Raw genomic sequence first — 25,210 nt, 5'->3', positions numbered from 1 at the left:
ACTGTCTTGACCTGAGAATGAGAAGCGTGAAGAACTTATTTCAACCAAGTATGCCTGTTTATGTGGAAAATGACCATCAATGAAAACCCCTGCTGTATTTTAAAGAGAGGAAACAGTTTCTTGCTCACAGATTAAACCTTGTACCCTCCGAATATTGAACAATGAGAATCCTCCACCCCTGCCCTCCGTCTCTCCACTACACTGTAATATCCTCCTCATCCACACGCACACAGGACCTATTACCAGCTCATTAGCCTGAATCATACAAGAATTAGACTCCAGCCCGCTGACAATAGCTCAGAGAACGGGCCTGTTTCTGCTCAGGAGTCAGGGGTTAAGTTACCAATCAAAATAGCCATGCAGATGTATTGAGACATTTTAATATTGGCCATTGTGGGAGCTCTTAAAATTTTAATCTCTCACTGGCATTGCTGCCCCCCAAGGCAACTCAAATAACGGTCTTCAGGAGGGGGGGTTGGTGTTCAAAGAACTGATGTACCCTGTGGCATTTGGATAATTGTGTTGGAATTGCTACCTTGCACAGTTTTCAGGCTGTGTGCCCTTTCTTCATTTTACTTCTTTGCTTACCTGGACCATGGATTTTTCTGTCCTCTCACCCCCAAATGTAGGATTTCACGTTCTCTTCAGGTCCCACTCCAGTGACCATTCTCCTTTAAAACCCTTAAACCCAAGCTGTTTCTGATGGAAATCAGAGGGACACTGCCCACGCTAGGAACCAATATACTGAGACAAACACTGTATTAGCACTGTCCAAGACAGAGTGGGCCAGGTGTTGCTGCCGTATCACAGTTAATATAATGTAAACCACCAGAGGGGGCCAATGATGAGTACTGGGCCAGAAGAATGGGCTCAACCCAACATTGAAGTTCACAATGCTGTTTTACATGTTTTACAACTGGACAGCTGATTATTTCCATCTCACCTGTCAGGTCTCCCAATCTCCTCTTTATTTCCTCCTTCCACACATGGTGTGGCCCTCCTCATCATCCACACACATCCGACCCCCCTCTCAGTGGTCCTGTCCTCTTCCAGGGTTCAGACTAATGACTAGTGACAGTCCACTGAGGGGAGCGAGCTGTTTGCAGTCAGCAGTGCGTTTGTTGGTAATTATTTTCCAGAGTGTCACATTAGTGTCAGCCTCATGGCGGTGAGAGAGGACGGGGGGGGGGGGGCAGTTGGTTGCATGGGTGAGGCGGAGAGCAAGGGGAGGGGAAAGGGTGTGATGTTTGGTGGTGGGCAACGTTGTGTTTGTGTGTGTATATGTGTGTAGACTGAAGTGGCGGTTACGGGTTGAGGACACAGGCTGTCACTGCTACATAAGACCATAGATTAAGGTTGGAACTGAGTGGGAGTAAAGGAAATGTACAGTTTTCCTACTGCTTTTCACAGTACCCTTGAATGAATGTCTGACTTAAATGATAAAGCTGGTAAAATTTTATTTATATTTTTGTCACCATCAACATATCTTATCTAATAATCCAAAACCAACAATAAATTTGTCCAAAGCCTAACACAGCTTATTTCTCTGTGTCATAGAACTCCATTGTTTTCCAAATACTATTAAAAGCACACATCAGCCACAGTGTTGCACTATCATCCCTATCATGCTCCTTTATTACAACAAACAAGTAGCATTTCATAACATAACAGTTCATTTTGAGTTAGTCTCGCACGCACTGTCCTGTATCACTTTCTTAATCACTTTATGCCACGTAGTGTTATTTTATGTTGTTGGTCAATCCTAGAATTCCACAATGCCTTCTATTGTATTCACTTGTGTATCATAGAAAATGAATAGTAGCTGATCTTCAGTATGAAGAAATACACTTGGGGCTCAGTGCCAAGACTAGCACACTGATGGTTCTGGCCTTTTCAGGGGATTTGTTGACAGTAAGAAAAATGTATCCTTTAAGTAAAGTACGTTTATAATTGGACAGTATGTTCCCTGAAGTCACACAGCATGCATTGCTTATTCTCTATCCCTATTAAATATATTTTGCCTCTTTTACAACCACTTGAATCAACAGTGTTCTGTTGATGAAACTGTTTTCAGTAAAGGGAATTTAACTTTAGCAGTGTAGAGAAAAAGTTGAGTACATGCAAACAGTATCGGCCTGCCGACATGGGTGTGCTGTGAATATGTAAACATACAGAATCCTGGTGTGTGTATGTGTGGGCGTGGGTGTGTGTGTGTGTGGTGGGGGGCAGTCACCAGCCCCCTTGGGAGGAAGCGATCAATGATTGAGACCATAATGCACCTCTCTGTATTCCTCCTCACATTCATGCTCACTGGCTGCTTTGGGGAGCTGTCTCACACACATACACATACACATACACACACACACACACACACACACACACACACACACACACATACTTTCACTTTTCCTCACATGCACACACACATTGTCACATGTTCGACAGCTCATCTCTCACACGTTCCCTTCCACTCCATCTTGTAGCTGTCTGGTCGATGGCCTCTCTCTCTGTCTCACTTCCACTGCTCAGTCTTTGGCAGACTGCTCTGCTCTGGCGCTGTCTCTCCCTATGTTAATATAGTAGCTAACCTCTCTCTCCATAGCACTGCTACCAGACAGTCTCTATGTTGATATACTGAGGAGTGTAGCACTCCACCACACAACTACTAACTGACTCCAGAGAACTGAGCACTCTTCATCTCCGCCACTGCTACTGCCACTGCGAGGATCCTGCTGGGGCACTCTGTTGTCCTGTACACTTGTTACGACTGCTGAAATCTTGAATGTAGCACATCTCTCTTCAGCTTGTTCAGCAGGTACAAATCCCTTTAAAAAATAAATAATTTCTGGGGTTTTTTTCATTTTCATATTCTTTTGTTTTTGATTAGGGGGAATCGTACGAATTTTGAAGGCAATCTGCTGTAATTGAGATTGTGAGTCTCACAGCAAAAGGTAATTATCACTAATTGGTCTGTGGAAATGATTACAGCAGTAACTTAGTTTACTCCACGCCCCGGAAACAAGAACTGGGAATGAAAGGAGGAGAGTGATAAAATAAAGACATGACTATTTACTGTTCACAACTCCAATTAAGCATTGTGAAAGTTAAAAGACTCCGCTGATGACCCCTGGCATCGTAATCAAAGAAGTGGAGAGCTCTCATCATGTTGATTTAATTTGCCTCAACTCATCTCTTACTTGTTGGGAATTATACTGAAGACCACAGAAACTAAGCTGCACAATTTAAATGTTGTTAAAATTGCTTGAAAAAGATTCAAAACTCAATTCAATGTCAAGTTAAAAAGCTAACTGTGAAATGGGACAGAGGAATGTGACCGTGCTGATTCACAGTACAAACAAAGACACAGAAAGAGACCAAATCAAAGCATAAAACATGCATTACGATGTTATGCTCTCTTTGTGCGCATGTGTATGTGTATAGCAGTCAAGAAGACAGCCAAGTGACTCACCTCCTGCCAGAAAATGAAGACATACAATTAACATCGTATCCCATCATCCTCAGCTGAGCGGGCAGGCCTGTAATTGGCTGGCTGACCAGCCTGCGTGGCTCCGGGTGGCAATTTATTCTGGGAGCCATGCAGTTTACCCAGGGCGGCTAACGGCCCCTGTGCCATAACCTGGCTGAGGCAGCGGGGACATCATTAACACTTCACTGGGCCTGCAGGACACACAGCCATCATCCACTATACACCACCCACAGCCACTAGCACACAGGGCAAATTGGAGAAACAGGGTAAAAATAATAATCATTATGTCAATGGAGCCACTTGTGTGAGTATGTTCACTGATCAGCAGGCAAATAAGGATATTTCTGTCATTTCCTGGTAAAGGAACTGAATACCTGTGTCCTAGATTAGATTAATTTGTAATGAAACAAAGGTTATCCTTGCCCTGAGCAGATTTGATTTGGGTAATCCAGCCCCACATTAGTCTAACCCTGGAGTGTGTCTGTTTGACAGTGCGTTTGGTGGCATGCGGCTGTCTAACCCTAAAACAATGTGTGAGGGAGAGGGTGCTCTCTAAGTGGAGTAATGACCTTCCCTTGTCACAAGGAAGACATGTGTTACACACTCCCATATTGGTCCGAGGGCAAGACTGTTACAGAGTCAGTCTGGACTCTGGTTTACGTGCCCATTTAAAGGTCTGTATCTGCTGTCTGGCCCTCCGCCTCCTCACCAGCCGGCTGTCTTTAGGTGTGAGAGGAAGCGGCACACATGGAAAGCTCCATCTCACGGATCACTTTATGGATGTATGGGGCAGATGAACTGTCGTGATTCTCCTCAGTCTTGGTAATGTAGACAAGTGAATCAATATTTATTTTTACATCCCAATGAGTGTTTCCCAGTGTGTTTTCAGGATGTTAGCACTGTGAACACAGTGATGTCCAGCTATGTCTCCCCACAAGCCTGTTTCTTGTGTCTTCGTCCTGGCTGTGATATTCCCAACTCGCTCATTTCCTATCTCAGGACTCTTTCTTGCTCTCTGATTGCACACACACACACATGCACGCACACAGGCTCACAGCCAAATGGCTGTTCATTAAAGACAGGGACCTGAGGGGAAGCAATCGTCTGAGAGACGGAAATTGCGTGTCACATTAGATTAGCAGTGTAAAGCCTCTGGATTGGCTCGGGGGAATAAGGAATTATTTCAATTACATTATTTCAAAAAGTCTTTAAGCAATACCAATACCGATAAAAACAAATTAAGAGTGATTTGGGCTGATTTGTGGTGCTCTGAGCTGTGCTTTCTGACAATGTGCTGGAAATCAGATATGAATAATGTAGATATTACGCTGCATGTAATGTGTTGGAGTTGAAAGCAGATTATCTGTGACAAATAATAGCATTGGTTTGCATTGTGTCTCATCAAAAGGAAATGTTCCCAAGTGTCACTCACACAGGCTGGAGACTGTACAGGTTTCCTGAGCCACAGAGGAGAGGATACCTGCCACTCACAGTCACAAATCTGTGACATCAACACACACACAGTGAAAGTGATGACTTGAGTGCGTTATACTTAGTGCACTGAATTTAAACTTTTTATTGTGAAACATCTTCATGAAGTGCAGGTATGTCCTTAATAATAAATATTTGGTGGATGTGATCCTCCAAATTTGAAGGTATTTTCAGGAGTAATTCTTTTAAAAGGTTTTAAAAAGGTTTTAAAAGGTTTTAATGTATCATGATGAGATAATGAGTTAATTTTCATAAGAAGAAGAAGAAGAAGAAGAAAGGACATAGGTTTTCATGAAGAATCCAGATGTTTTATTCTACATTCCGAGTTATAAATAAAGTTTATTACTATTATTATATGGTCTGACACCGCCAGTTTTTTCCTTTGGCAAAAGTGAATACTGTATTTTTCTTTTGACTCAATTTCACTCTAACACACCTAGCCAGGGCAAGAAATTGAAAGTGTCCATCGCAGGCAGTGTCTGGGGGAGAGAACAGGGGAGAGGGGGGGAAGAGGCTACAGAGAAAGAGGGCAGGGAAAGAGGAAGAGAGAGGGGTGGGGGGGTTGTCACACGGAGCGCATGAAGGAGAGACCAACAGTCAGACCGACCCGCAGCCAGTCCACTCACTGATGCCCTGATCCTGCCCAGAAACGCAGCGACACCACCTCTCCAAACTACACACATCTCAGCGTTAACTCACTGTCTAACGCACAACATCTGGAGGAGGACTGGAGAAGCCGACGCTGCTCTCAGCTGCACGTTTTTTTCCCTCTTCGTTTCTTCCTCTTTTCTGCGCGACCGGGAGAAAGTGCGGCGTCCTTGAAATTCTAAGTTGAAAGAGAGGGAGAGAGTTGCTTGACGGCGAAATAAATCTCGCTTTGAGTAGCCTACAAGGTAAGTTGCCTACCGGCTGATGCCGCGCGATAACGCAAGCGATTATAGCGTCATTTGTTTTAATTGGTTTAATTGGTCATCTAATTACCATGTGTTCTGTGATTGTGAGGCTTTGTGGTAGTTGTTTTCTGGAGTGAGGGAACTTGTGCGCTCTGGCTGGAAAACTGTTTTGAAACGATGGAAAGACTTTAAATTCTTGGGATATAACAGGGTCAAAGCTTGAAGCTTGCGTTTTTAGACTGTGTAAAAAGTTATATGCCATTGCTGGTTCGTCACTTCATTGCAAAATATATTTTTCAGTTTGTTGAGGTGAAGTGTTTTTTAAGTGGATTAAGCCTGACACTGTCGTGCGCAAACTTTTATTCTCGCCCTGGTTAATTTCAAAAAGAGATGTTTTGGTTCATGAACTGGAAAAAGACTAAAAGTTCAAAAAGGTTAATCAGTGGGCCCAAACTTTGCTGTCTTATTTCGGCTTTTTCCAAAAAAAAAAAAAATGCCAATCTTTTCCCATTTATTAAATATATTTCCAAAATTGCCATTTAAGAAACGTGGATATACCTAATTACATTAGATTAGAGCATTTCCTCCCGATTCTAATATAATATTGTTCAAACTTTAATTTAGTATTTTTAAGAAACTACAATTTATTCATCTCAGCTAATCCTTTGGCTTTTTTGTGGAGTTTGGAGTTTAACATTTAACCACAGAATTGTTGAGAAACTGCTGATGCTTATTCTATTAGACCCACCACATGTTTTATTGGACATAATCAGCATGATTTACAATTGATTGATTTACTGAAACAATTAATTCATTACAGAAAAAAAGGGGCTATTCTTCTTCTTTTCCGGAACATGTTTGGAGTATTTTCCCAAATCTAATTGCTTTTACCTCACTATTAAATTTAGCATTTGCAGGCTTGCTACGTGTGTGTTTTATTGGCAATTTATTCCGTGGTAATTATTTACAGGCACTGTAGGCCTCCACCAACCCTTTTTCTACTGAAATTAGTCCAAAACCTGTAATTGTAAAAATGCCTCTAAAGTTGCAACTGGGTGTGTTTCATGAAATGAAGAGATGGGGCATGTGGATCATATAAAATGTAAAGTTAACAAAATTATTTTCACCCAAAATCAAACTCCTTATTTCTTCATGAGACAACGCAAATTAATTAGTATAATTCAGTAATGGTAATAAATAAAAAAAAGTTCACATATTCCACATTTGAAAGAAAATAGAACCTAAAACAGAGCATCTTTTGAAGCAATTTGTAATTTGTGTTTTTCTTTTCATGTCCTGTTGTAGCTCAGCCTAAAGCTCCACCTCAACACTCTCCTCTGACTGTGTGTCCTCTCCCTCTCCTCAGGACCACTAACAAGGAGGTGAATGGACCTCCACCGCCCCTTCAAGATGGACAGCTCCTCCTACCTGCCAGCTCCACTGGCCTCCCCCGCCCTGATGGTCCTCGCCTCCACTGCCGAATCCGGCCGAGACGCCTCCGTCCCCTGCCAGGCACCCAGGCCCTTCGGTGTCCCCGCTTCCATGGAGAAAGACCTCCACCTCCCTTTCCCCTCGGCTTCCTACACCTTCACCTCCATGTACCAGCGCCAGGGCCCCATGTCAGGCAACTTCCCCTCCCGAGACTTCCCAGCCTCCCTGCTCCACCTGCACCCCCAGTTCACCCCACCAAACCTGGACTGCTCCACCCTGAGCATGCTCAACCACAGTGGCGTGGGCGCCTTCCGACCTTTCTCTTCACCTCAAGAGGAGAGGGAGTCGGGGGTTTACCAGTCGGCTTTCACCCCTGCAAAGAGGCTGAAAAGCTGCTTCCCGGAGGTGGAGGGGAAGGAGTTTGACTTCTGCTCCCCGGGAGGCTCCCTCAAAGCCGGGGACGATTCAAGCAGGAAGCTCTTCTCCATGTCCGGCCTGCTGTCTGATGGAGAGGCTTCATCGAGTCCGGAGGAGCGCAAAGAGCACAGTGAGTACACACTCGACTCACAGAAACACATGTCTGATGCATGTTTCGTATGCAAACATGCACCGCTCTCCCTGCTCACATCTAAAACACACACAGTCCCTGATCTCACACCTTTAAAGTATGCAGCCAAATACAAAGAGTTTAATTGGCACATCAAAGACCTTGCTCACGCTGACATGACACGGCAGATGACATTTACATACCCTCCACAGCTGCATCAACTAATGGTGACAAATTGAAAGGAGACTTTGTGACTAAAGACGTATCTGAAAATATTTTCCCTTTTGCACTCTAGTCTTTATCGTCTAGCTGGACAAAGTGTTTACAGCGACTGGCTGTGACTGACTTTGACACAAATAAATTGAACAGTGTCACTTGTTCAGCTTAGTGATCATTAGTCACATATGACCATTAGGCCTATTGGAAGTCAGACTTTTTCTTGGTGGCTGTGGAACACAAATACATCGGAGCGTGCGGAGGGTTGACATAGGAGGAGTGAGAGTTGGAACGAGTGACACCCTGTCAGAGATAACGAGGTGGCAGAGATAGAGAGGAAGGGATGGAGGAGGATAGAGAAAAAGAGAGAGGGAGAGAGAGACGCGGCGATGCGCCTCAGCCTGAGCTTCCCAGCGACAACCCTCAGCTCAATATGGCCGCCCACACCAGCCGTCTGATTTGTTGACAAATGAGTGGGAGAGGTGTCAGTCAGTGCGCCACGGAGGGAGAGACGCTCCTCATTACTCCCGGGGATAATTGCCCAACGACGCGGGGGCACAACACTCGCCTCAGAGGGAGAGGGGGTGGGGAGAGAGGGAGCCAGAGTCAGGGAGGCAATGCTAGGCATGATGGGAAATCAAACCCCCTCAGTGGCGGTCGCCAAGAGGAGCGCCTGACAGATAAAAGCGACCAGGGAAAGACAGAGGGAGAGGAGAGAGAGCACCCAAAGGCTCGGCAGATCAGAGGGGGACACCATTGAAAATAATGACAATGAGAAGGGGGCGCAGAGATGGAGAGGGGCGAAGGGTGGGGGGGGGGGACGCTGATACACGCTCTCATACATATCACCTAAAGGAAACTTTCATCCCACACATAAAGGGCAGGAGCAGAGACGAGTTGTCTTAAGAAAAGTTTGGATTGTGTGCCGTGTGTGTCTCTATGCATATGTGTGTCTTTGTTGAAACTTGCTGATTTTGTCGCCGGTTGGTGGCTGAGTGACAGGGCCAGGGAGGCGGAGTGGCAGGGAGGAATCTCAATATGGAATTTTAATAAGGACGGGAAAGGAAAGAGATGCCAGCCAGCATGCTGGTGTGAGAGGTGTGTCTGTCTGACAATGTTTGCTCTGTGCACTCGAGCATGCGTGTTCCCCTCACCTCCTGATTTTGGGAATCTCATTTGGGGAATGTTGACAAGGACAAAAGATGGGGCGGAACAGAACATGGGAAGCATCGCTCCTCTTCCAAAAAAAATGGGTTTGGGAGACAGAAAAATGGATTCGTGCACATTGGAAGCTGCTTTCCCAGCTTTATCCAATTAGATTGGAGCTCAGGCAAACTAAGAGCTTTAATGCAATTGAGCTCCCAGCACTTTTCTAAGTCTGACATACACTTGTTCCTCTTGACTGGGTAACAGACAGTCACTTCAGGACCAAAAGTCTTAAGTGTTAAGCTTGAAATCTTCTTGGGTTGTGAGAGTGTGTCTACCACTCGCATACTGCTGCAGCAATGGCAATGCAAATACTCACAAAGTAGAAACTACACCATTAAAACTACTTTCTATATTTTTTAAGTTTTCTTCATTGTTGAAATGACTGTCGGTGTTGGGCTTGCATGTTCTCCCCATGTATGTATGGGACACCCATATTAGGTATTAGGAAAACTCCTGACACTGCCCTTAGGCGAGGCACTGGCCTCATCACTGAAGCTTAGGATGGATCCAATGTGTGATTTGATTTGTAAATGTGTAATTTAACAAAATACACTTAAACTTTGATTAGTATTTTTGAATTTGAGATGACATGATTATGCTTGTGCCGGCTTTCATTGAACAAATCAAAACTTTTTGGATTGCATTTGACTTTATGAGGACAGACCACATAGTCTCCAGGTCTGAGCACAGGTGACCGAGTGCTGTAGTTCCTCTTGTAGCTTCTCGTCAGTTTGAGCAACAGCCTGGTAGGGCACCTCTTCCCATCCGCAGTGTTTCACTGCCAGTGTACATCTCCTTCTGTCCGTTTAGTATCTTTTCTTCCTGTCGATTTTCCCTCCCAGACTTGCCTCTGTTTTATCAGGGAAGGTCTGAGATGCATGGTGTGCTCTGACAGCTGTTCAAACAGCCATGCTCGCTTTCAAAGGGCAGATGTCTTCACTGGAGCGAGTCATGCTTATTTTCCTCAGGGAGATGCTTACCGCTGCAGGCCTGAGCTGGAACTAAAATGGCCCTTTACCAGAAACACGAGTTGGGAAACCGGAGGAGCGGAGTGGCAAAACACACCATGGCCAGACGCTGACAGAGTGGTGTGTGTGTGTGTGTGTGTGTGTGTGAGTGCGTCTGTATCTTACTGTGGTGGCAAAGCTGAGTGAGAGCTGTGATAACTGGAGCCAGATGTTTGAGGGCCCCTGTGTTGTGATACTTGTAACGTGCCAAACTCCTGGATGTGGCTGTCAGAAAAGTAAAAGCCTTCACCTGCAGCATGGACAAAGAGATCCATGAAGGCCACCGAACAAAAAAGATGTTCAATTGGCAGCATAGCCTGTTCAGCTTTCGTTTTCCCCTTCTTTCTTTTCTCTGGGCTGACCTAAAGTGATCTGAAAAGCACTGCTTACAGGTAGATCGCAAATGGTTAAATAGCAAAGCTTGCACTTGTCTTGCATGCTCACACGTGAATCACAGCAAATACACTGTTTGTTTTGATTAGTGAAACAAGTCAAAATTAACGGGAAAGAAAATGATGCAACTGCCCGCTTGCTGGCTAACAACACCGCCTCAAAGCAAACAGAACAAATCTTTACAATGTCAGCTGCAACTTTTATCAGAAATATTCTCAGTTGGTATTGCTAACATGTAACTGGACATAAACAGATTAACACACACGTGAAGATTACAGTGCCGTTTTTCTTTGTCATTCTGTAGAGGCCAGCTGGCAGTCAGTTGCAGTTTTTACTCTTTGTGACTTTAAACAAAAGATAATGTGGGCGAAGCAAATCTATCTGCCTTTGTCAGGGCTAGTTCTTTGATGTTGACTTGTTGATATATTCAAAATATTGCTTTTCTGGACATCATGCTGTAAGTGAAACATGAACGCTTCAATAGACTATCTTCTCAGCAAGTGTTAAATCTAACTACAGGTATTTAACAGGGACAAAGCTCATCACGACAACAAAATCTGTGCATCAGGCCTTTTAAATCAGACATGGACTGTTGAAGACGTCTCTTAGTGAGATGAGGAGGCACTGAGAGACTCACCAGATCTTCACCTGAGTGAAAAGAAATCTTGCAGGGAGTTAATAGAGGGGAAATGAGTGTAACACACACTGAGGATTCTCCACCAGATGCGCACAGAGTGTAAGTGTCCCCCACGGTCAGTTATTCACGGGTTGTTAGTGGACTAGTGCAGCGTCCAAACAGAATCAATATTACATAGATTCATCTTACATTTGGCACATGGATTATCTCTGTGGCAAAGTGAAGTTTGATGGTTTTGAGGTTGTTCCAGACACAGCTTACATGCTTTTTGTGTGTGTTAATGTGTGTGTGTGTGTGTCTGTTTAAAGAAGGGTTAGATTTTAATATATTACAAACTGTGTAAAAGTGTTCGGGAATAAAGGAAAGCAGTGTTGTTTTTAGCTTGACAGTTTTAAAATGATCAAACTGCTTATTCATAAAGCCAAACATTGCAGAATTAACCTACATAGATGCTTGTGGTAATTAAATCGTGAAAATTTTGCCGTTACACAGTTTTCACACACCAGTTTGTGCATATAAGTTTGTATGGTATATTGACATCTTTCTCCTCCTCTCTCTCTCTGGCACACACACACACACACACACACACACACACACACACACACACACACACACACACACACACAAGGCTGTAGACTCTAGCTGTGTGTGCTGATTTGATAACAGGTAGGGCTTCTGTGCGCTTCGTTTTCTGTGTAGCAGTCGTTGACAGCTGCTCGTATTGAGTGGAGCTTCCTGTTGAAAGACACAGTGTTTACATCCCACTGGCAGACCACAGGAGATCAATAGCAACCACTCGATGCTCATGCATACACATATAGTGTCTGCTGCCCGCTATTATTCCCAGGGTGTATACTCCTTATCAGCCAGACTTGCATGTGCACTCCATGCATCAATAGTCACACTCACCATATGCATATGTCTCGCTTTTTATGTTTCTTTTTTGTTGTTGTTGTTGTGATATCGTGTTGGTGTGATCTGTCACGAACAAACTTTAGTAAGGAAACGGATGTAATGGAGTAATAAGAGGGTGTAAACATGAACAACACAACTGGGAATGCTGGCAGATAGAAGTTTAGAAGGAAAAAGATGAGGCGAACAAGCATCCAAAGTGACTAACACAAAGTTTGGTCATTTGAATACAAAACTATAGAGATAAAAAAAACATGAATTATGACAACACCAGAGACTGTCATTTAAAAAACAACCGCAGATCCGAGTGTTTGCCATCTTTAATCAGGTTTAGGACCAACACACATTTAATAACAGATCCCATTTAATAAACTCAAGAATGAAAACAAAAGGATTCAGTAATTTTCACCTGACAGTTTACTGCAGCCTCAGTGTTGTTCAGTCTCTTTAAAAGGTATTCATCCAAAAGTGACATCCGCTGCCAGCTCTCTTACTGACCACACTGGTAGTCTTGTTTTTGATTTCAAACACTCAGGGAGGAAACATTACAATATTAATGGTGGTTGTGTTTGAAGTGAGAGCACGCCGCACTCGACTGTTTCCCCTCCTGTTGTGATGGTAGTTTGTTCTCCTAATGTCCTCCCAAGTAAAAGAGGCTTTCATCCTGGCAGGAGGGGAAACTCTTCTCAGCTTTTTACCTCCTTCCCTTCATCTTATAAGGGAAAACAGAGTATTTCCCCCATGTATTTAGATTTAGGTGCTGCCTTTGTGGTTTTATACTTGCTTGTGTATCAGTGAATGCAGTGTGTGTATCTGTGTGTGTTGCAGCTTCCGTGCGAGCTGATGTATCTTCAGACGTTTCATAGTGTCGGGCTGTGGGACCACACGGCTTGACGGAGACAGACAGGATTTCTATGAGTCTGGCAGTAGGCCTTTACAGTAGCATGGGGAAATCTGGGTGTGTGTATATGTGTGTGTGCGTGGGGGTCTTTTTGTGGTGACCATCAGCACCTGTTAGATGGTCAACAGAATGTTCTGCCGAAACATGAGTCATAAGACATCTTGCAGTTGCCACATCTGCCTCCATCGCCTACTGTGATCAGCCCACATGAACAGCACTGGTTCTGTGTAAAGAGAGAGAGGGGGAGGCTCGAGTATGCTGAGAGAGTGGGAAAGACAGACAGGAGAGAGAGAAAGAGAGGGTCATAATGAGTGCAGAGCCCAGGGGTCATTAAAACAACAGCCTTGTTTTAACAGAGACCATCTTTCCTTCTTCTCCTCTCTCCGTTTTCCCTCTCTCTGCTCACCTGATCGACTTGCATCACGGCTGCCTCTGATCTCACATCAAAGACCTGGTTTGTGTGTGTGTCTGTGTGCGTGTGTCTATAGGATAGGCTCCGGGTATTTCTCTAGATTGAATCACATGTTCGTAAGAAGTGGCACACACACACACACACACACACACACACAAACTTACATCCTCCATCCTGTCCCCGGAGCCTAACGAATCAGTCAGGCAGATAGAGAGGGCAGGAAGGCCAAAAGCTCGGGTTAAACACATGCTGCAGAGGAGCAGCGCTGACAGACAGCGAGACCACACCACTGCTGCATGTCTGGATGGCAGCCAGGAACCTACACATATGTATACTAATGCAGTATGTTTGCATTTTATGTGTGTGTTCACCATGGTGTTCGCCTTGTGTCACGCACAAACTTCATTACCGCATGTCACTTGTGCTTGCTGCAAGTCTCCCAGCTGTGGAGGAGCTTGACAAAAGCCAACACGTCAAAGGCATGCCAGGCGTGCTAGCTTTACCTCCCGAATACACAACGTCCCGACATCATTCAGTGGCTTCATGAGCAGGATTGACAACCGAGATGTTTTTTGTTTTTTTTTAATAAAAAGAAGATATCTTTAGGGAACTGCAAGTGTCTGGATGAAATATTAGAGAATATACTCACTGTATCACTCCCTCATTTACTCATTCCCTACTCCCTTTATAATAGACTCACTAGCTTAGTCTGTAGCGTGCAGTACATTTAATATTCACACATTTAGAGAACACATATGAACAATCAGAAAAGTCATTTTACGTCATTGCTAACAGATGTAGAATAGAATGGTAAATTCTGCATCTGTAAAATGCAACACAATGAATTGTGTGATTTTAAGCAAAGAACAGTGTACATGGCATGAAAGAAAGTTAGCATTTGCTGGAGTATACAATCACGTGCATGTAACAGTTCAAACATATTAAAGCACAAGAAACAGTGCAGATTACTCACACATGCATCCAAAATATCCACACAGATCGATTTAGTCACTTCCAGTGCTGCTTTGCTGTTCACAAACTCCCATCAGGGCCGGTGCACCCCTGCCTTAAAGGTCAAAGTTTGACCCCTCACCCCGCTGTGAAGGGGTGTAAACACTCCCCTAATTCTCCTCAGAGAATAGCATTGGGTCCGGGCCATAAATCACAGGCCTGATAATTGATAGGAAAACAGCAGTCCAGCAGTATATAACCTTTTACGTGTCGTCTCAACTCTTTATTATGGTGCTAATGAGTGGCCGTGGATCTGGGTTAGAGCCGCAAGCGAAGGGGGTGGAGGGAGAGTTTGCCTCAGTAAAATACGGGCTACTGGCTACTTACGCACACACACTGGTAAGGGAGACACACATAAATACATAAACACAGGAACTCGATGTGGACTTAACACTGCCACAAACACAAACACACATACACACACACACCAGAGGGCAAGCTGACGCTCAACTACACACAGGAAGGCACTCACAATGAAGGATATGCGCATATGCAAACATTCCCTCACACACACATGCATATGCAAATACACACGCACACGCACACACACACCCACACACACACACACACACACACACACACACACACACACACACACACACACACACACACACACACATACAGTAGCTGGCAGGCTCAGCAGTGTCCATTACAGGCTGCCATTAGTATGGAGATTGTGCTAATTGTTCCCACAGACCACACAGGCAGCGCTCAACAGGCTCACTGTGAGTCTGAGTAAGAGCAGGGACTCTGCTTTACACATCCTATTGTCTCAGCCGTGACCCTATTAGTGCAATTACAAATCAATCACTGAATGATTATGGGATATATGCTGTGGATTGTTTCAATGCAAATTACACCATTATAACACATTAAGTGTCAATGCTACTGTTTTATGTTTCACATAAGAAAAGTCATGCAGCATCTTTACCTCAAATAACACTGCAATATCCGTCATGACAATCCAATTGAGAGCACGTTGGAAATGTGCGATCAGTGCGGTGATCATGATACAAGTTTCCAGCCCAGTTTTACCTATTTCAAGAATGTTTTTTCTTTCGAAACAGGTGTAATAGCTTCTCTATTGTGGCATCTTTTTCTTTCTTTATTACAAAACAAATGTGAATATGAAAATCAATTTTTAATTGTAGAAGATCACAGTGTAACTGGGTACATGTTTAGTTATTTTTTATATTAAGTGTTACAGTCAAAAGTAAAATTACACCAGGATAATTGTTGATATATTGTTCTTTTATTCAAACTCTGGTATCAGTTAGTATCACACAGCTCTATTAGGATGAAAATGCTGCTCTGAGTTTCATGTTAGAATTGGCTCGTAAATCAATATCTAAATATCTATGAAAATATATTTATGGGTATGTATCATGATCATAATGTGGGTTTTAAATGAAACTCTAATAACCTCTAATATATAAATATGCCATTGTCAGAGACATTTCCATTCCACATAAAAATACTTATTACTTACTTAGTATTTTTAATTTAACTAGATAGTTAACTTTATAGTAATTGAATATCATCAGCTTAAATCCCCCCTGAACAATACAGATCCTCTTCTCTGCCTTAGAAAAATCTATTTTAGTCAAACATGTTTAAAATATGTTTGTTTGGTATGACTTTATATTTTAGTTTTATTATGGTGATAATTTTTTTCTTTTTCATCATTAACTGTTTTAATTTTGAAGATAAACACTTTGAGGGTAAAGCTGTTTTTCCTCTGAGACTCATATTTTAGTGTAAAATCTATATGTTGCTATATCAGTGCATCTGAACTAACAGTGTCTCTGTACTAAGTAATATTTGAGAGCTTAACCAATTATGTATATACCCAATAATTGCATTTAATTAGTAAATGCTTTGAGTTAACAGTTTGAAGTAGCTGCTTATATATGAGGCGACTCCTGGACTCTACATACTTCTACTCTGGGTGGGCTGGTTTTGGGTTCTGCACACTGGAGAGGTTCCAGTCTCATTACCAGCAGCTCAAAGCTCCTGATCAGTCAAGTAGAGGAGATTGAACTGTGAGCGGCTCCTGTGTGACCCCACTGAGCGAGAACACAGGGGAGAAGATCTATACCCGCTGGCGCTGCCACAGGCCTCTTTGTTCTGCTGTGTTTGCTGACAGGAAAGATCGGAGGGGCGTATCGGCGGGGGCTCACACTGCGCTGCGCTCACCAGGGCTACTACATTGGTTTGTGTGTAACTGATATGTACATGAGCACACACACACACACTCAGAGATGTGTTTGTCTCGCCCTCTTTCCCACACAAACTATTACAATGTGTGCATATTCACTTGAGGAGGGTCGTCCGTCTGAGTGTTGTATTAAAGCTCAATATATCTTTCTCTCAACAAGGCTTGGGGGTTGTGAGAGCCGAGTCAGTCTGGTGCCGGGATACCGCACACAGCATGCAGGGAAGATGTGCCCTTTATGCTCAAAAGAAGACAACATCAACAAATTTAAAAGCATTATTTACTACTCACCTTTGTTTGCAGTGTAATGCTTAAACCACATAATGGATTTCAGCATTTAGTTAATGTGGGAATTTAGCCAACCAAATATCAGTATACATTTAGTAAGCTAGCCTATAGATAGGTTAAATTCTAAGTCGACCTTGCCCTAGAAGCAATATCTTTAAGGGAATATTGATTGATAATCTGATTTTGGTAACAGGAACTTTTTCCGTTGATTCTTAAGCTTTTCTGTAATCCATACTCATTTTTATATTCAAATAAATTATTGTAAGAACTTTTATTCAGTGGTAAATTCTGATTTATATTTATATGGGGGAAAAGCCACCACATAAAATTCCCCAAATTAACATACTTGCTAATCTTTTCTAGTACAGAATTAAAGCTATTTCATCACACAAAGGGAAACATGATATCTTTAACACTTGTACAATGTAACTGAATCCAATACCAAAGCCCTGCAACAAATATTTATTTTGTGAATTTCAGAATGTTACATTTTTATTGAGACATGTTGGTATTAGTTAATTCTACTGTTTGTGGGAAGTAAGTTGTGGTGGTGTTGTATTTGGTTGTGTTGAATGTCCAGTTATTTTACAGTAACATGCTGCAAGTTGACAGAAAATAATAATCTAGGCAGCAAGTTTCATACAACTTTCAAACTTTCATGTGAATCATATACAGTGTAACCTTGCACTTTTGCTGTAACTCTGGGACTTCTCTAGGAAAATGAAAACAGCTGCTAAAAATAATAAGAACAAGTGTTTTCCAAAAATTGTTTTCATCTAAGATTTCTTCACCTTTTGACGTGGAGTAATCCTTTAAACTCACTGCTTTAAAGGCCCCTGATCCCTCTTTCCCTTTGTGTGTTGGTTACTGAAGATAAGCTGCTCAATCGGCTGTGTCTTTCTACTATTTGAAGATAAAACCATCGTCATCAGCCATAATTGTTTGCTCATCCAGGCAGACACAATAACATCTTTTAGGAAGTGTGAGTAACCCAAACACAGGTGTATCACAGAGCACCAGGTGCTTGTGGTCCTCTCGTACCAGCAGCAGTCAACACTGTTTCTGACAGTATCAGATGTTATCTGGAGGAGAGGTGGGAGGGACAGATGGCTTATCTGTAATGATGCCTGATGATGAGGCCAAAGGAACTGCAATCGAGGCCCAATGCGGGGCTTTTTTGGTCACAAATTAAGAGAACACAAATTTTTGTTTGAAGTTTACAGACAGCTTCAAGGATCTCTCAGTCTCCCTGCAGAGCGCTGCTCTCTGATGGCTAAGGTTTCTTCTGCTCACCTGTGCTGCACAAAGTGTATGTGGGACAGGTGTGAGGGGAAAGCAGGTGGGGGTGTTTTCCGTCATAGAGCAGGACAGTGTGAGTGTGTGCTCGTGTGCGCATCAGCTGCTAAGAAAAGAAAAATGTACTTTGAAACATGTTAACTCACAAAAGCGACTGAATGTAGCATGCATGTACTGACCTTTTTGTTGTGGTGGTGTGTTTTTCTTATTCTTATGGATTTCTGGCAAAAGACTGACACCACACTGCTGATAAAATGTTAGTACTCAACACAGTAAAATGCAGCAATTTTGTTGTCAATCCGAATCAATAGAGCAGGTTTCTCTTCTGTCATGGATGTCTGTCTTTCCTTCCTCTTTTTTTCTCATTCCTTTCTCTGGTTTTGTCACATGTGTGTTTTGTTGAAGCTGTGTAGTTGTTCACACAGTTGGTACAGTTGTATGCTTCAGTTTTTTATTAAAAAACAAAAGCCAGTACAACAGAACTCAGAACCTGATGAACATACAAGTAGTTAACATAGTGAGAAGAGTGCACAAGCTGACAAAACAAATCAGAAGTAAAAGTACGCAAATAAAATTACTTTGAAGAAAAGATGAAAAGCATAGTCCTACCCAGACGTCACTCTATAGAATGATCATCTAAGAGCTCTCTAATAAAGAATTTGAATTCGATATGGAGTTCTATCAGAAAAGGACAATTTCCTAAAATCCTCAAGTCGTTTAGTCAAAGCTTTACTGAAGCTTTACTTTACTTTAAGACTTCATTCCTCTCTTTTTCCTCTCTATTTCTTGTAATACTTTCCTTATTTCTCCGTGTTTTTCCTCCCAGCAAACTCATCTGGAATCATAATGACAGAACTTATGTTCAGAACAATGTAGCTGAGTACCTTTTTTGTTATGTGCTGTAACTGTGCTAACAATTGTACCTTAAGCCTCTCACCACCATCTGGGAACCTCATCTGAATTTTTAGAATGTGCCGCATGCACCTGATAGCAGCAGTAAATCCACTGTTTTTTCTTCCCCCCAAAAAAGATTGACTGTTAGTGGATGTGTTCAGAACGCTCACTTTGTTCTTACTGAGTCTCTCTGTTTCAAAATTGCCAAAACTGTGGCATGATGTTTGTTTAGGGAGTTTAGGAGGATGCGTGCGCCTAAAATTCTGAATGTGTCGGAGTTGGTACCACAGTGATCTACTTGAAGTTCAGGCGTGATCTCTGGGGTTTTATTTCCAATGCATTTGGGGAAATGTAGAAAATCACGAACTGGTGGAGAAGCAGACGAAACACCAAAAATCAGAAAGTGCAAAACTGAAGCAATGTAACACAGGATGCAAGAGTAAAGCGCTTGTCGACACAGCTGTAAGGAAATGAACCCAACTGATCAAATATATAGTAACAACTCACTTTTATAATCTTTCCTGTTGTTGTAGTTGTTCAAGTACCACTGGTGAGTGCTCTTATAATTAAACTCTTCAACTCTTCCACACACAGTGACCAACCCTGTTTAGGAAAGTTGAGTACTTGATGCAAGCAACAGAGCGATCGTCTCATTTTCTCCTTATTAACCACTAAATGAGAGAAAGAGCGAGAGGGGAAATGAAAATGTGAGAGAAGTGATGAGGAGACGATGGAATAATAAGGGAGAGAGAGAGAAGTGGAGAGAGAGGTGGAGAGAGACAGAGAGAGAGAGAGTATTAATGTGTATTAATCAGTGGTCCGGGTAATAGTGATCTGTATTTTTGGAGCCAATCTAATTATCCTCTAATGACGGATTGTGATCTGTTTATTAGCTCATTAATGTCTCTCTCTCTCTCCACACACACACACACACACACACACACACACACACACACACACACACACACAAACACAAAGAGTGGTTGAGGTGATCATGATAGGAATAATGTATACATGTTTTGCTTCAACAACATGCAAACATACAAAAAAGGAAAGAAAAAATTGCAGCAATCACATCGGTACGCAAAATATGATAATAATAAGCTTTATATATATAGTTCCAAAAACACTTCGGAATATACACATTCAAATATAAAAGACGTATAAAATAACAATAGTGTTAAAATAACAGATGGAATTAATTAAAAGCAAGATAAAAGAAATGCGTTCTGAGCCTGTCATCCGAGGTTGCTTGTCTTAATATACCTCACAGCAGGTTTACACATTTCATGAGTTGCTTACTTCCAGAGGAAATCCAGCAAACTTGCAGTTTTTTGTGCCAATTGGATTTATTGCTCCTACATATGATAACAAGCGGGGCGTTGCTGTCATCATTATCTGCAAAATGTCAACTTTTAACTAAGCTATTTATCTAACCGAAGCACCCTTGTGTTTTTCAGCTTCATCACTACTTACTGTTTACAAAGTGTGGTAGATTTTCTAAACTCATACAAATCTGTATGTATGGAATTAAAATGTAAAATTCTCCTAAAATACTTTATGAAAGTTCTCACATAACAGCCATAGGAAATGTAATTGAGGAGCACAAGATAAAAGTCCCTCCTGGCGAACATTAACTCAAGTTAAACTTAAATCTAATATGGCAATTGATTGCCTGAAGTGTGTTGAAAGACGTTCAAGTCCTGACAGTACGATCATGTGTGACAGAGTTGGATCGTTTTATATTTCAGTCGGTCTAACGAGCGCAGGTTGATGGCATCAAAAACAGTGAACAGCTCTATTGCTGTCCGCTGTCAGCAGCTTCATGATCCAACGTAACTGCACTGACTTTGACAGCCAGCAGTCAGCAAACGGATGTCAAAGTCTGCATTTGGCGTTCACTGCCAAGAGTATGAGCTCAGGTAAGGCAGGTAGAGGTCTTTATGGGTGTACAATTTGACTTGTTTCCAAACAAACCTCTGGAAAATGTTACCTATAACCAATTTATTAAAAAGAGACCCAATCCCAAAACTGAGGACAGTCAGAACAAATCCAAAAAGAGGATAATTAGACCTGCTCCAAAACACCCAAGCAGGACTTGAAAATACCCAAACAGAGAAAGAACACAGGTCATTTGTCATCTGTCAACTATTTGCAAAAAAGAGCTTCACCTTCTTCCTCACGTGTGCCATTTTTCCAATATTCTATTTTTCACCTACGATGATCATGATGCACCATGTGATCAGAGCAAGTTTGCTTAGATCCACTGAGATAGTAGACATATTGAAACATAGATCCTAAACCTGCCACAATACAATGGGACCCTACCTGACCCAATTACACTGAATGTAATTTGGACCTCATCCAACTGAGATCCTAGGTTGAGTCTCAGTTACGGAACCAAGTGGACCCATGAAGACCTCGATTAACACCAAGCAGGAAGCTTTCGGTCTGATACAAGAAGCCAGTGCGGAAGTCCCTTAAACCTGTATTCTATTGAACGGCCAGCAGGGGACGACTCTTCTGGTTGCAAAAAGAAGGCCGGTTCCATTAGAAATAATGGTAAAATGACCCTACTTCTCACCTGATTTATTACCTCTAAACACTTTCCTAATGAGTTTATCTAAATCACTAGTTTCAGGTCTTCTTCAATACAACATGATGTTCATTTAGTAAATTGTGGTGCCATTTAGAGAAAAATAGACCATAAAGCAAAGTACCCACGGCACTGTGTAAATTTAACCAGTGCCATTGAAAAAGCTTATTAGGAGTTGGCTGTTCACTTTCTCTGGTGAGTGCATTTTACGTTTAAAGACTGTTGTAGACAAAATTGTCAGCCCTGTTAAAATGACAGTTAACGTGAATTACAGTTGCACCTAGCTAAGCAAGCTAGCTAGCTCCACACATGGACGTTAGTTCCATCTCGTCCAAATATGGTCACGTCCGGTGCCGCTGGTTGCAAAAACTCAACATGGTGGCGCCCTATCATCACTACGTCCAGTTCTTATATACAGTCTATGATTGACACAGCAAGTAATGCAAGTAACGTTAGCAAACTGTCGCTACAATTGCTGCTGCAAAGCTAACATGCATAGAGGATCATAGAGGGTGAGACTGTCCCAGAGCCAGCACACCATCATCACAACATCACACATCATAACAACACCATGTTTTGGCAAACTAGAAAGTAAGCTGAATGTGGGCAAGTCATTGAATGTTACCTGACACACAAATCATGGCAGGAATAGTGTTGTGTAGCTAGGTCCAAGCCACTTTTCCCATTTACAGAGCTTAATAAGCTCTGCCCCATCAGGAATCATCAGACTTGATGTTTTTCAAACTGCAGATGATTTAGAACAAAACTCTTCAAATAGATCTACAGATATTTTCCCATGAGGTGGCTTGTAAGTAGCCTCATATTACCGCACATACCCAAGGACAGTCCTAACTTTCCCCCTGACTTCCACTCCCTCTCTCCAATCTGTAAGTCACTATCAAAGATCATTGAGCCATGCATCTCAATGAGGGCCAGATTGATTCGTTGGAGCGAAGCGGAGGCAGGGTTCGATCTTTGCCCTCAGGTCCTGAGAAGGGAAATATGGTCACAGGGACACAGTCACACAGCTACGCAGTCCACTCTCCATCAAAGGGATGATTGGACACATACATGCTGAGCCACGCCAGCACCTGATGGAACAATTGTAGTGGCTAATGGAAAAGATGAGAGAGAGAAAGAACAAGAGGGAGGGGAAGAGAGAGAGTTCTCACAGAGAAACTGAGGGTTTGTGCACTGATTGACCTATGGTCAGAGAGGTTATATCCATTGATCTGTAGGGCAGAAGAAAAGGGCTTTGGCCTGAGGTGCTTCAGAATGAGTATATTTGGGGTTTGGGATTCCTGTCCATTCTCACCAGGAGCTTTTTCATCATCTGACTCCCCAGGACTTACAGCTGCTGTCTCCCATTGTCCACGTAATGCACAGAGCAATACATAGGCCAAAGGCCAATCAATGTTTTACAAGAGGTTGATACAGATCTTATTAGTCAATGAATGATCATTAGCGGTCTAACGAGGCATTGATTTGTGCAAGGGCCAAAGGTTGCGGTGGTGGTGGTGAGTGTCTTTAATACATTAAACACAATTGATTGCAGAGGAGGGATATTTTAAAGGATGCTGGAATTAGATTGGACAGTGAGAGATTTGAGGTCAAGCCAGGAGAGGAAGTGTGCCTTCATCAGCCATTGAATGTGGTTAGGACTGAACATGGAGCCTTGCAGCACATTTGTCTTTTATGTATTACCGGTGTAGCAATTCAGCAATTAATAAAAAGCAGATATCTAGAAGTACTAAGTCAAAGGCAACTGGACTTGCTGTTTCAAAGGCTGCTGCTCCAGCCTTTGAAAGCTGAGGAAATGACTCTGCTCATAGCAGATGTGTTACTACAGGGCCTATTATGTTGCTCATTAAATACCCAACCTCTCAATAGGCCATTATTTCCCCAATAAAAAACAAACGGCGGCCTGCATACTTTCCCCTCTCCCCCCTCCGCTTCAGAGGTTAGTTCTACCTCACAGACGGTGAAAAACCCTGACTAATATCCTGCATGTGATGCTTTTAAATAGGAAGCAGGCCGTGGGATAGGGTGGGGTACAGGTGTGGCAGGAGCCAATGGCTTTTATAGTCCTTCATCTCCTCTGAAAGTGTGCCAAGGGCCTGCCTACACAACCCACCACTGCAGTGTTAGCTGCCAGGAGTTAACTTTACTCCCCCCGCCAACCTCTACATGCTTACTGGTTATATAGAGTCTGTGCTTGTTATGACTTTATAGAGGGATTTCTGATGTGCTTAGAGAATTGTTTGATGATTGGAATAATGATGCCAGTTGCAGTGAGTTGTCTCAGCACTTTATCGCCAATGAACACAGAGACAAAAAGACACAGCTGACGCAAAACAAGCTCCACATCCTCCACATCCTCCCCTGGATGCTTGCTCGTACATCCCCTGCCATTCAAAGCTGTCCAGTCCTCATCACGTCAATCAGAATTATACCACGTCCACAGGTTTGTCACCGGGGGACGGTCGTCACCATGTCTCCCCTGCAGAACAGCCTTTTCATGCCCCTGCATAATGTCAGCGGGTGACATCCAGGCCTGATGTGATGTGGCATTCACTAAAGGTCACGTTAGGCATCTCCGCTCCGCCTGCATCTGCAGAACTGGCAGCCGTCATATGGGCGCTGGCATCGGCCATTACCCAGGCCCTCAGGGGAACTCGGATTCTTTGAGGATTTGTCAACGGGATTTTGATCTCTGTTTCAGTGGCAAGCACTGAACACAGCACAGTCACAGTCCACGTGTGGATGCAGAACAGAAACTGGATTTGACCATCAATCATACAAGGGGGCGAGGAGGACGACGATATCTTGTTTTGTTTCAAAACATGAACTTTACTATCTCATGATGCTCTTGATAATGGGGATGAGACTGAGACATATCGCAGCATTTTGATGGGTTGCTCGCCCCACGGGTGTGTTGTCTTTAAATCCGTGGGGAGATAAAACAGAGATTGTATTCTGGCATGTTTCTGTATGCTCGTCTGTGTGATTCCTTCCTGAAAAAACTTTGTATAAATTGATATATTTTCAATGAAAATACATGTTTTAGGTTTTTCAGCTGTACATTGAAGAACAGTTGTAAACTGATTATGATATTAGTTTAGTCAGTATTGAAGTGACCACCATTCTGATCCACACATTTTGTTTCATTGTTTCATTGAATATAGCCAAAGTAGCATCCTCCCAAGTGGGATCAGTAAGTTAAGAGAGCAAATGTCAGCCGGACAAAGGCTAGACATACAGGAAAGGAGGTCCTGAACTGGCGAGACACAAAGACAGAAAAAGGAAACAATCAGAGACACAGAGACAGTGAATCCATTTGGAGATGGGCCAGTCAAACTCAGCACAGCCCGGCG

General features: G+C 42.8%; 1 protein-coding gene across 2 annotated transcripts in view; it reads left to right on the top strand.

Annotated features, from left to right (window-relative positions):
- Positions 1-5,281: 5,281 nt before the first annotated feature.
- rnf220b (ring finger protein 220b) overlaps positions 5,282-25,210 on the top strand; it is a 31,671-nt gene continuing 11,742 nt past the window's right edge. For both annotated transcript variants that reach the window (XM_038715845.1, XM_038715844.1), the window contains exons 1-2: positions 5,282-5,871; positions 7,238-7,849. In XM_038715845.1, coding sequence (XP_038571773.1) covers positions 7,258-7,849 — 592 coding nt within the window. In that variant the 5' untranslated portion in view covers positions 5,282-5,871; positions 7,238-7,257. The remainder of the gene's footprint in view (positions 5,872-7,237; positions 7,850-25,210) is intronic.

This window comes from Micropterus salmoides, unplaced genomic scaffold (genome assembly GCF_014851395.1).
Source record: "Micropterus salmoides isolate LMB-PRFRI ecotype aquatic unplaced genomic scaffold, ASM1485139v1 Ms_hic_scaffold_13, whole genome shotgun sequence".
Taxonomy (NCBI): Eukaryota; Metazoa; Chordata; class Actinopteri; order Centrarchiformes; family Centrarchidae; genus Micropterus; species Micropterus salmoides.
Note: the sequence above shows the minus strand (reverse complement) of the source record. Positions and strands in the feature narration are given on the sequence as shown.